This window comes from Thermobia domestica, chromosome 3, assembly GCF_964235325.1.
Source record: "Thermobia domestica chromosome 3, izTheDome1.hap1.1, whole genome shotgun sequence".
Classification (NCBI taxonomy): domain Eukaryota; kingdom Metazoa; phylum Arthropoda; class Insecta; order Zygentoma; family Lepismatidae; genus Thermobia; species Thermobia domestica.
In genome coordinates, this window is record NC_137456.1 from 61,383,165 (window position 1) to 61,397,151 (window position 13,987).

At 36.8% G+C, this 13,987-nt stretch overlaps 1 protein-coding gene across 3 annotated transcripts in view; it reads left to right on the forward strand.

The window, feature by feature from the left end:
- LOC145680429 (juvenile hormone epoxide hydrolase 1-like) overlaps nt 1-13,987 on the forward strand; it is a 54,425-nt gene that overhangs the window by 34,060 nt on the left and 6,378 nt on the right. For all 3 annotated transcript variants that reach the window (XM_081750950.1, XM_081750949.1, XM_081750952.1), the window contains exons 3-4: nt 3,995-4,174; nt 6,345-6,886. In XM_081750950.1, the coding sequence (XP_081607076.1) occupies nt 3,995-4,174; nt 6,345-6,886 (722 nt within the window). The remainder of the gene's footprint in view (nt 1-3,994; nt 4,175-6,344; nt 6,887-13,987) is intronic.

Genomic DNA, 13,987 nt, shown 5'->3' on the forward strand with positions numbered 1-13,987 from the left:
ATGTTTAAATTGGGCAATTTCCAAAATTTAAGGGGTGGGCCAAAGTACCCCTCCCAAATTTTTAAAGGAGTGTACAAACATACCCATATCTTATGAAAGGTAATGGACTCCTATATATGACCATATAACTATATAGGATAATAACACCTCATCAAAGGAAATAAAATCGACAAAAAAACCAAACACGTGGTACTACGTATTGCTTACGTTTATATTTTGGCAATTTTGTACCCCTAGAAGGGAACGAGGTGGACCACCCAAATTTATCATAATACATATTAGGGTCCAGTACTATAATACCAAATATATAAAATGAGCAATTTCTAAAATTTAAGGGGTGGGCCAAAGTATCCCTCCCAAATTTTTAAAGGAGTGCACAAATGTACCTATGTCTTATGATAGGGAATAGACCCCTATACATAACCATATAACCATATAAGGTAATAGGACCTCATCCAAGAGGATAAATTGGGCCAAAAGACCAAACACGTGGTACAACGTATTGCTTACGTTTATATTTTGACAATTTTGTACCCCTAGAAGGGAACGAGGTGGACCACCCAAATTTATCATAATACATGTTAGGATCCGGTACTATAATACCAAATGTTTAAATTGGGCAATTTCCAAAATTTAAGGGGTGGGCCAAAGTACCCCTCCCAAATTTTTAAAGGAGTGCACAAATATACCCATATCTTATGAAAGGTAATGGACCCCTATACATGACCATATAACTATATAGGATAATAACACCTCATCAAAGGGGATAAAATCGACCAAAAACCAAACACGTGGTATAACGTATTGCTTACGTTTATATTTTGGCAATTTTGTACCCCTAGAAGGGAACGAGGTGGACCACCCAAATTTATCATAATACATGTTAGGATCCGGTACTATAATACCAAATGTTTAAATTGGGCAATTTCCAAAATTTAAGGGGTGGGCCAAAGTACCCCTCCCAAATTTTTAAAGGAGTGCACAAATATACCCATATCTTATGAAAGGTAATGGACCCCTATACATGACCATATAACTATATAGGATAATAACACCTCATCAAGGGGGATAAAATCGACCAAAAACCAAACACGTGGTATAACGTATTGCTTACGTTTATATTTTAGCAATTTTGTACCCCTAAAAGGGAATGAGGTGGACCGCCCAAATTTAACCTAATACATATTAGGGTCCTATACTATAATACCCAGTGTTGAAATTGGGCAATTTCCAAAATTTAAGGGGTGGGCCAAGGTACCCCTCCCAAAAATTTAAAGGGGTGCATTAATATACCCATGTCTTATGAAAGGGAATGGACCCCTGTATACGCCCATATAACTATATAAGGTAATAGGACCTCATCCAAGGAGATAAATGAGGCCGAAAACCAAACACGTGGTATAACGTATTGCTTACGTTTATAGTTTTGGCAATTTTGTATCCCTAGAAGGGAATGAGGTGGACCACCCAAATTTATCATAATACATATTAGGGTCCTATACTATAATACCCAATGTTGAAATTGGGCAATTTCCAAAATTTAAGGGGTGGGCCAAGGTACCCCTCCCAAATTTTTCAAGGGGTGCATTAATATACCCATATGTTATGAAAGGTAATGTACCCCTGTATACGCCCATATAACTATATAAGGTAATAACACCTCATCAAAGGGGATAAATTAGGTCAAAAACCCCCGAAATTTGAATTTTTGGCAATTTTTTACCCATAAAAGGGAACGACATAGACACCCAATACTAATAGAGGTACATACTGTGGTCCTAGGCTACCACACCCAATTTTTAGATTTGGCAATTTCCGAAATTTAAGGGGGGTGGTCCTATGTACCCCTGCCAAAATTTAGGGGGTGGGCCAAGGTACCCCTGCCAAAATTTAGAGGGGGTGGTCCTAGGTACCCCTAGGTCATTGACCCCGGGCCAGGTCATTGACCTTTCACCCCGGTCATAAAAGAGAGTGAGGATGAGTCATTCGGGCCAACGCGGGGGCCTACTACTATAACTTTCGTAAAATATATTCGATTTCCATACAATTTGGTTTATATGTATGAGGGTTTCTCACAATTCTCGTAGCTTTGGTATAATTAATATCTCATAATTTAATCTCAATGCGTATTTTTCATTTAAAAAAGCTTCACGGTAAATTTCATAACAAATATAACGAAGTTGATGGAACGTGGCATATATTTGTGTCTGGTGGTTCCCAATAATCATAACTGCTAGGATTTAAAGTCAATGGACAATGTATGAGTGATTTTAGCCAAAACTACAATTTTAAAACAGTATATGTTTCGGGAGAATTTTGCGAAAAAAAAAACTGATTTTTGTAAAGTATAGGGTGTGTTTTGTTTTGAGATTAGAAACTTACTTCTGTTATTTGGGATTGAAAATTTGTCGAAACGATGATTCACCTAATCTTATTAAAAAATGAATTTCCATAACAACTATTACCACCATTTTTTCTATGGCTTACCAGTGTGGGATATTGCTTTTAGTTTACGTTGCTCAGGAATAAAGGGACAAATTTACACTCAAATTAAAGAGTATGTTTCAGGGAAAGTTTCACATATTTGTGTCTTCTTGGAAGCTTAAGAGTTACTGGTTGCTTGGAATTAAAATTGGTGACAATGGCGGATCTTGAGAAAAGTCAGATCAATAAAAATCATACACTAATAGCTGCAGACTAAGTGATAAACGGTAATTCGATGTGCTAATTATTAATCTATATAAAGTGCGTTATTCCTTTAGTTATAAAAGTTCGATTTTTATCGCTACTAGCTGAACCTGCGCTTTCTACACAGCGCATCATTCACATATGAGCATGAGTTTCCTCGTCATTCCTCACAACATCTGTACCTAGGTACATGTGCCTTTATAGACACAAGTGAAGGGTGTCTTGATAAAAAAAAAATCGTAAGGAGTATCATAAAGGGGAGATTTTTTCGATTATTTTTTCAATATCTCGCACCGTTTGCAAGATTTGAGCCTACTTGTGGTTGGAGTTTCTAATTCATGTATGATCATTGTTTTCTTTCTTCTTGTAATATGTGGTAAGCAAATACATTAGACACATAATTAATTACAACGTCAGGTATATATGGTGTTCATTGGACAAAATACTCCAAACAATAAAGATTCATCTTAGAATGGAGAAATGAATATCCTTCATTTTTCATTATCATTTGGCCATGAAACAAACACCAGAAAGCTATACTAACTCCGTATACAAATGTGGAGTGTTGGATATATAACTCGTAGGATATGATATTTTTAAAATTTCAATACTTCCAGTGTACTCCTAAAAAATGTAATAAAGAAATAACGACCATTTAAAAAAATCAATTAGAACTGAACAATCTACACAAAATTTGCAATCGATCAGTGAAAACAGCATCTTTCTAGAGCTTGCGGTTTCCGAGATATCGTTGTCAAAAGAAAAAAATGAAATGAAATGAAATGAGTTTTACGTTATGCCGGTTAGGCTAAAAGAGACTGTGATGATGAGTAATGAATGAAATGGTGGAATGAAGAAAGTGGGAGGAAACGGGAGAACCCCGAGAAAACCCATGCACACGGTGTTAGTCCCATTGTCAAAAGAATTGGCCATAAACACACAAACTTCCACAAGTAAATAAACTTTTCTTGGTCATAAACTTATAAACCTAGCATTTTAAAACCTAGGTATATAGACGATTTCCCTCAAGAGTTGAACTAGCAAAGGTTTTCGCGTTGAAATCTCCAATTGAAGAAGAAACCTTTGTTTTCTATAACGCACAGCATCGCTAGTATAAGCACTAGAGACTTAAGACTATTTTGAAATAATATCAGGAAGTGATGAGAAAGCAGTAACTTTGGCCTAAGTAAACATATGCAACAAAATGATATTAGTGTATCACAAGAAATATCCATATTTGTGTCTTCTAGCAAAATAATTCCGTTGCTCTTTAAAACGTTTACGTATTTTTAAAATTATTTTCTAGCAACGAAGATTTCTAATGAAGTTGGTCCTTGTTTTCGGCATTTTAAGCGCTATAGGACTCTATTTCTTCCTACCACCGACTCCAGTAATACCTAAAGTAAATGATACTTGGTGGGGACCTGGAATCAAGAAGAACGAATCAGAATGCATACAACAATTTACAATCAGTGTCCCTGATAAGGTATGTTAAATTAATGTTCGTGTTAAGGTTTATCCTATGATGAATTTTCATGTGTATAATCTTAAAAATACATAGGCAAAAGTAGTTCATAAATGTTACATAGAAACGCTATTCTTAGGACAAAAAAGTGATCCAACCTATATGATATGCGTACTCACAGAAAACCTAACATCTATTGAGTAATTGTTATATAACTGAATTTACATATCAGGTGCGGTTGCTGCCTTAGGTTGGATGATTGTACAACCTCCTATTCATAAAGAGTTTGATTTACCAACCAAAATATCCTTATATGCCAAAACACCTATTTACCCTCTCTGTCCATGTGTCCGACCTTCCAGGAGACAAACAGTCTCAATAACTATTTGATAGATTATCATCTCTTTTGGCCAGCATGTAGAGGCTCAGAAGTTAAGAACACAGTTCTTAGATGTAGGTAATCTATCATCGAACCATTTCCAGTTTTAACATTTGAATCGTATAGAGCCAAAACAGTAATAGATACTGAGAAGTCTTTTTTGGGAATTGATTTAGCGTTCTAAGAACAAGTACCATCCTCTTTCTTGACTCTTTATCCAAACCAGAAGTGGCAGAAATCCACCATTCCCGTTTTAACGTATATCGTTATAGAGTAAAAACGGCAATAGATAGCGAAAAGCTGTTCTATTAAATCAATTAAGCGTCCCGTGAAAACAATTCATTTACGTTATAATCTCTCTACTAACGCCGGAAGTGGTAAAAGTCTACTGCCACTTCCAGTTTCCATATTATTTGACAAAATATCACACCATACAAAGTAAACTCCTTCCCTTGGTGTACACGTGACTGATACTTATTTAATCTCAAATAATGTTTCTTAAATACTAAGTAGTACTTGAGTACCAAAAAAGAATGGCAGGAGAGTGTTTACGTTTATGGTTGGATAAAGCATTGCAGCCGCAGCCTATAATGTAGGACAAGAACAACGGCAAGGACCTTCTTTGTCTTATCATGTATGTAAAAGTGCATTTATACTTACGTCACTCTTATCTTTTCGTAGAGCTCAATGGTTCATTACTTACCGTGTTGATATCAACTTGAATACATTTTAACTATAGCTGCTTCATTACATATGGATATTAGTTCAGCCGTTTACACAACCGAGCCGCCAGCCCTTCGGGCCCCATGATCTGACCTTTATCAAACACTAATAAACTTTGGTGTTCACTCATCACGCGGCAACTCTAAGTACTAATTGACAGGCTAGACTACCTAGACCTTATAGCTATATACTACTTGAGTGCACGCTTAGTATCACCTGGCAACAAGGTCAATTAATGAGAAATGGTCGAGATGTCCAAGCACACTAGTTCAGTTCTCGGGCTCAATCGGCCTCGAACTCAACATTCGATAGCGAGCTAGAGAATGAGTTCACGTGATTAGGAACGAGTTTGAACCCGAACCATTAGCAGTCAAGAGATCGAGGTAGTGCAAGCCCCACTGAGGATACCGAACCCGAGCTCCAGTGAGTGTGACTCTGAGGCAGTATGAGCCCCATTGAGGTTAGTAAGCGCGAGCCCTTTGACGATAGTGAGTCTGAGTCCGCGCGAGCCAGAGTATTCGCAATTGCGAAATGACCGTATCATAAACCAGTGCTCAGTCGATGTATGTTAAAGGAGAAGACGATCACCATTAAGAAGTTCTGTATCTCCATGTTTCTTCAATGAATTATTTGAGAGGGTATAATTAAATTCCCCCTAACGTTGTATAGAAAATTTATAAATAGTATAAAACGTATGAGACGTTTCGGGTAGTAAGGAAGAACTGAACAAAAGCTACGTGCAAGTTGAACGTTTGGAAATTATACTTAAGTTGTTCGAGTACTAATACCGAACTGCTCTATGGCAACCAGTTCTCGTGCATATAATGGAAGTCGTTCCACTTTCTTTTAGCAAACACGGTTTCAAAATAAATAGATGCTTATTTTGATCCTTCAAAGTCCATTTTCACAAAACAAGCTTTCGTTGAATTAGCTTTGACCATTCTCAACGCCTCATATCAAGATATAAATAAGTAAAATGCGTAGTGATAAAACTTTTACGTTACAATGGATCATTTTGAAAGAAAGCTCAATATTTTACAAAAACTTAATAAGGAAACACCTGATCTTTGATATTTGATTTCTTTGCAGATCCTCCATAACCTTAAAAAGAAGCTTCAAAGAACGCATCGGATGGTTCCTCCTCTGAAAGATGCTAAGTTTAATTACGGAATCAACACGGAGTATTTGGAAGTGGTTGTAAACTACTGGCTATTGCGGTATAATTGGCGAGAAAGAGAAGAGTACCTTAACAAGTATCCCCATTTCAAAACCAATATATCTGGATTGGGGATCCATTATATTCACGTAAAACCTGATGTAAAGGATTCAGTCACTGTGATTCCTTTGCTTATGCTGCATGGATGGCCAGGCTCAGTACGAGAATTTTACGAAATAATTCCTTTGTTAACAAAGAAAAGACCGGACGTCGATTTTGTCTTTGAGGTGATTTGTCCTTCGTTACCAGGATACGGGTTTTCTGATGCTACAACGAAGCAAGGACTTGGAGCACCAGAAGTTGCAGTCATTATGAAAAAGCTGATGAAACGGCTTGGATTTCAGAAGTTCTTTGTGCAAGGTGGTGATTGGGGAGCTGTTATTGGTGACTATATGGCCATACTCTACAGCAACGAGTGAGTAATTTCTTCGTTATTTAACTTATTCCTAAAAGTTATATACAGGTAACTTTCCCTAATTTGGTATATAAAGTCAAGTGCCCGATATCCGTCCCCCACTCTATCTTCGATAGAAAGTGCTGCTGCAAGTGCAAGTCAGTTACACTGCAATTGTAGTGTTTTTATCATTTTAGTCGATCCGAAAACAATTCTTGATAGCAACTTCACACGGTGAAAGCTCCACTCAGAATATGTTGTTTTCTATCAGTTATAGTATTTTCCGTAGATTATAGTATTATATGTAAGTTAGAAACTACGGATACACTCAGTGGTGCTATTCTAACTTTTAACAACCGGTTCTTTCTCTCTCTGTATATATATAGGTTTAACAACCGGTTCGCTCGAACCGGTGCGAACCGGCTGAATAGCACCACTGGATACACTGTAGTGGCGATCATTGTCAAGAAAAATCCTGTCATGTTCACAGTGTTTGTATACCTGAATTCCGTCCCCCTATTAGGTTCCGAATACCATCCCGGGGACTATATTACGACCTAAATATTCTTCTTGCATTTATCAGATGAGGAACCGCAAGAAGTGGAAAGAAGAGGATATGATTGCTGCTATTAAGGCTGTAAGGGACCCTACGATTTCCATCTGAAGAGACATCCAGAATTAACAATGAGAAAACCACAGAATTTGTCTTTGGCTAGAATACAAGGGTTCAACAAAGAAAATGTTCAAACATTTTTGGCGATACTCAAAGGTGAATTGCAGAAGATAAATTTTGATCCAACACGTATGTACAATGTGAATGACACCGGTATATCTGTCGTGCAGCGTAAGTCGTCTAAAGTTGTTACAACAAAAGGAAAGAAGTAGGTACACAAGTTTTTAGCATCTACTGAGAAAAGGGCAACAATACCAGCTGGCCAGTTTGTGCCACCTCTTTTGATATTTCTACAAAAGAAGTAGCAGGCGGATGTTTTAGATGAAGTATCACTAGGTTCTATTGGTGGTTGCAGTGAATCAAGTTCGAACACTGAACCATTATTTCTGACATGGCTGGAGCACAGTGCGATCTTCGAAAATGCGTCCACTAGTCTCAATACTGGACGGTCATCATTCCCACACAAGGAGCATTGAAGTTGTTGACCGTGTGCGAGAAGTGGTAATATTAGTTGTTTGCTTACCACCACATTCCATGCGTAAATTACAGTTAATTAATTCACCTTTCATGTTCCCGTTCAAGACCTGTTATGCGCAGGCTATAGAAAACTGGTTTGCAGATCACTCTGGACGGATAGTTTGCAAATTGCAAGTTGCTTCACTCTTTCAGAGAGATATCTGCGTACTGCTTCGTTGGAAATTGCAGTAAGTGACTTCAGAAAGACGGGTATTCACTCTTTCAATCCGGACATTTTTACTGGCGCTCGGTTTCTTACAAGGAAACAGGAGGCAAGAGACCATCAAGAAATAGCTATGGAGGAAAGAGCAAGCAGGCCAGAACTGCATTTGAACATTTCACTTTCTAACAAACATGTGATTCCCAATATTCGTGAAATCATCAGTCCCAAAAATATTAGGGCAGTCCCAGTGACCATTCCCTCAACATCAAAAAGGGCTGGAACTGCATTGTTGGTCACTGGTTCATCGCACAAAGAAACAATCATGGAATCAGATAAGAAAAAGAAACAGAAATCACTCCAACAAAGCAGTGTTCAGTCTACATTGCATAGGAAACGTAATGTTCAAGAAAAGCAGGAACAACCATCTACTGCTGCTAGACCCTCTACATCTTGAATACAGAAACAAAGAAAAATTTCGAAGAAGAATATTGGCCTTCGACAAAGGATGAGAAGTCTTTCCTCAAGCTCATCAACTGAAAGTGACATTGAAGACACAGCAGTGCAATGTGTTTCCACTGATGAGGAAGACAGCAACAATGACGCAACCTACCTAATGTGTAGAAAACTCTTTTCACAGAATAAAGTGGAGACAAAGTGGATTAGGTGCATTAAGTATTTTGTGTGGTGTCACGAAGCGTGTTCTTCATCTGAAGAAAGTAAACAGTTTATCTGTTTGTATGGAGAAACGTGATTCTCGATTTCTATGATGAACGTGGCACCAAAATTAATATTTTTTTAAACGAAACTTTGCCATTTTTCTTTATATTTTCAATATAAACAGTTTTCAGACTTCAGTTCGCTTATTAAACTGAAGCATCGATTTACGTGTTCTCAAAATAAGACTTATAGAAAACAAAATAAAAGTTATTTTTTCATTTCACTGTTTTTCACCTCATTCTGCTTCTTTATATTAAGAAAACAAAGGGGGATGGTATTTAGACACTTTATTAAACACTTTTTATTAATAACTTCAGTAAACAAAGTTTCTCCACATTGTGTATAAAACTTGTCTAAAAGCAATGTTTATACTAACTATAGGTGGTACAACATATTTTTTTAATCAATTACCTTGCCAGAAAACCGAAAAATATAATGGGAGGGGGGACGATATTTGGGCACTTGACCTTATTCTGATCCTGGTTATGTCGGAATACCAAGATTTCCTAATATTAGGAAATATATCTGAAACAAAGGCATTTATACGTAGATGCATATCGTTCTGCTTAGCGTTCAAAAACCTGAAATGACATATTCTTCCCCATTCACACTAGCACAAAGTTCACCAGAAAAGCAGCATGGCCGGATTGCAAAGATTTAACTGTATTTATTTCAAGACGAACAGAAGAAAATTAAAGAAACGTAGGATTTCTTATATGACCGAAGTTTTTAAATGTAAATAATAAAAATGTATATTTGCCATCGAACCGTAACTATTATGTTTCCCAGATCAACCATATATTCTTGCCCCTGATCCAGTGATCGAATTCGAATTATGTGAGGTGGCATTCGTGAGCCGATTTGCACAGACAACCAGTCTGAGTCAACTGTGAGAAAGAAGACTTTCTAATGGCAATGTTCCCAATTCAATACTTGTGACACCATATGGAGTAGTTAGAACAGTGTGGAATGTTTCAGTGTATGTTCCGTATTATGTAGTTAATTCATACTTGAAACGTAAAGCAGGCTAACAATAAAGACCCTTTTATCTTAGCGGTTACGGAAGTGGTTGTTCGTTCTTCGCGTTTTATAATTACTTTCAGTTAAATTAGTTATTTTATCAATGGTGGAGTGTACCTCTGGAAAGACAACCGGTAGTAGTTACAATCTGCGGTGATTGCGTTTCTAATTACATATTATATGAGACAAGTTATCCTCAGCGGTTCGGTCCGTCAACTGCTCGCGGTGCTGCCAACTTTCACGGTTTACAGTCACACATTCAGCTGTTTGTTATTTGAAATGTACAAATCGAAACATGAATGAGTTCTATGCAGAAAGTTACAAAAGTCTACTGAGTACGCAGGTAACACTGTATTTGAAGTATTGTCTCCTCACCATTGCCAGTAGCGTCCGCAGACATAACTGCAAATGAGAGGAGCACTAGCGAATCTGAGACGGTATTAGTATTAATATTGCGTATTATTTGCAGACGAATGCAATATTATCGGATATACCATAATACGTTAAATTGTCCAAACAAATTTAAAATCTAGTGGCATTATTCAAATTATACGAACGAGTATGATAAGTTAGAAAACCGTTCTTACTGACCTAGTAGCCGGGATCCATAGCTGAGTCGTCTGTGGTGTTCAGCTCCAGATTACGACGCGCAGTCTATCCTCATGGAAAGCATGGACTGTTCCCTCCCTTTTGAGCACATCCAAAGTAAGATTTATATTACTGTAAACCCTGCATTTTCTGGGAGGTAAAAGTACCATCGCTGCTTTACTGCATTCAAGCTCCATATAATCTATTCTGCAAGGGTACAACGCCTTCAATATTCAGTTATTGGCGGTGGTGCGAAGAATGTTTTATTCCGAGTGAACTCGAGCAGATGCGAATATAGCAAGAACGGAGAAAGCCAGGGGAAGATGTGTGTTTGACCTGTTCCATCCACTGTATTGAACATAGTGGAATTCAGAGCTTCATACACTTCAATTTGTTTATTTAAATTTGCTAAGGAATAAAGGAATTTGTCCATCCTTTTGTATAACGTTGTATGTGATATTGTATCATTTTTTAAAATAAAAAAAACCTGGAAGGCTTAGGTTTCCATAATGCTAGTTAAACTTGTGCAAATAAGACGGGAGCGGAACAGATGAGTGGTAGCTGTTCTAGGTTTACGAATTTGGAATTTCATCTTGCACAGAAATGAACCAGCCAATGTATGATAGATCAAGTGAAATGGTATCCTTTTAGTTCACTGATCTCTATAATAATGTATGGCTATTTTAAATGGTAGGCTTATCTCGTACCTTACAGAATTTGAAATAAAAATAAAATTTTGCACTAAGCATTTTCTAAATGGTCACCATAATAGTCTAAGAAATAGTTAACTGAGTGTTCATCAAGTGATAGTCTTATTAGTCATGTTCATTTTGTTATGAAAAGTCCTTTGCAATGTCTCAAAATTCAGTGATCATTTTTTGGTAAATACTGGATGTCATGAATAGTTCTGAAACTATTTTCATCCAAGTACTGCGTAAGATTGCACAATGATTGGTGGTCAAGTACATTAATAACATTCCTGTGATATTTAAAAATAATGAAAATATAAACAGAAACGAAAAAAGAAAATGTCAGATTAGTGCCAAAGATCTTTTCTTTATAAGCAAAAGCAGGAATTGGATTATTTGAAGACATAGAGAGAAAGAGAAGTAAGTCAATGAACAAGAAAGAGCAACTACATTGAACTTATAAATTTGATTGTAAGAAGTTATTTGGAAGTTGCAAACTATTTGTTGAACCAAAATTCAAAATAACCTAAGTAGCTCTGTAACAGAGGAAATGTTTAACGAAATAAGGCATTAAATTTTCAGTTCTCCTTTTGTCGCAATATTACTTCAAACAATAATAGGCATAGCAACTTTGAACACTGTTACAGATTAAAAAATGATTTCCATGATTCTTAGATGTTACTGGAAATCGACCAGCTGGAGTATTGACCGAGTATGTAAAAATAAAATGAACCAGCTGGAGTATTGACCGAGTATGTAAAAATAAAATGAAGTCTTTAACGTACCACGATTATGTCATTTAGGCTAAAGAAGACGGATGGTTTCAAAATAAAGCGATAAAAGGAAAGAATGGGTGCATACATTTCCAGGCCCGAAACCAGCCACAGAGGTTTGGGAGGCATGAATAAGTTAGGGGGGCCAAGTTTTTAAAACTTCTCTTACAAATATCTATTTTTTTTTTTTTTGTATTAATGATAGCATTTTGTATTGAGGTCTGGAGGGGCCACGAAAAGTTTAGGGGAGGCCAGGCCCCCTAGCCCCCCTCTAGTTGCGGGCCTGTATATTTCTTATGTGTTTTAAAAAACTTTTCAAAAAAACTGGAAAATGTTCATGTCTTTGGAGGATGCTTCTGACAAGTAAACCTTACGTTTGGGTGAATCGAGTTGCTGACTGAGACACATATGAGAAAGTAGTACTAAATGTGGTCAGTATTTCAGTGAAGTTGTAGGTGCGAAGCTCCAAGGGTTTAGGAGATACAGCTACCAGAACATCACATGGAAGTATAGAATAGTCTGCATACAGTTGGAGGTAAAAGCCCTGTAAGACCTCTTGTAAAGACTAAAGGTGAATAACAAATATATGGGTACATATTAGGACTAGGGGGAAGTCATGTAGTAAGGGTATACCTGACGGCGGCCATCTTGAAATCCGCCATTTTGAATTAAGGTTAAGTTTTTAAAATAGGAATAGGGTCATGTGATACATGATTTAAGGCGCAAATTTAATCAGAAGAACAATGGTGACGTTAATTTTGATTCACGCGCAATTGGTAAAAAGTTACAGGGAAATTAAATATTGTTGCAGCATATGTATTAGTCCTTTACCCCACCTTGTAAATTTTGTGTTAATGATAATAATTAAATAAAAACCAGGTGGATAAATATTAGGTCTATGGTAAGAGTTGCCTTTATGGCGGCCATGTTCAAATCCGCCATTTTGAATCAGACAAAAGTTTTAAACAAAACGCATAACATTGACACCTTATTAATAGCAAATTTTACCATAAATCCAACGGTATAACGCCACCATTGTATTTCTGATTAACTTCAAGCCCGAAGTCATCTATTGCATTACTCTATTCCCCTTTAATTTTGTGCTGGTTAATGATAAAGCAAAAATGGTTATACCGTTGGATTTATGGTAAAATTTGCTATTAATAAGGTGTCAATGTTATGTGTTTTGTTTAAAACTTTTGTCTGATTCAAAATGGCGGATTTGAATATGGCCGCCATAAAGGCAACTCTTACCATAGACCTAATATTTATCCACCTGCTTTTTATTTAATTATTATCATTAACACAAAATTTACAAGGTGGGGTAAAGGACTAATACATATGCTGCAACAATATTTAATTTCCCTGTAACTTTTTACCAATTGCGCGTGAATCAAAATTAACGTCACCATTGTTCTTCTGATTAAATTTGCGCCTTAAATCATGTATCACATGACCCTATTCCTATTTTAAAAACTTAACCTTAATTCAAAATGGCGGATTTCAAGATGGCCGCCGTCAGGTATACCCTTACTACATGACTTCCCCCTAGTCCTAATATGTACCCATATATTTGTTATTCACCTTTAGTCTTTACAAGAGGTCTTACAGGGCTTTTACCTCCAACTGTATGCAGACTATTCTGTACTTCCATGTGATGTTCTGGTAGCTGTATCTCATAAACCCCTGGAGCTTCGCACCTACAACTTCATTGAAATAATGACCACATTTAGTACTGCTTTCTCATATGTGTCTCAGTCAGCAACTCGATTCACCCAAACGTAAGGTTTACTTGTGAGTATAATTTTGGGTGGGAGAGCATCGAAAACACTGCAGTGGTTTAGATGCAGCTTTAAACTGTAGGTCTCGTTTTATGTAACTTCACTACTTCATTACTAAAAAATGATCTTAAATACAAATCAATCAATCAATAAATACATAAATTTGGAGGAAAACTAAGAGCGTAAAAGAATGCAGTGACGC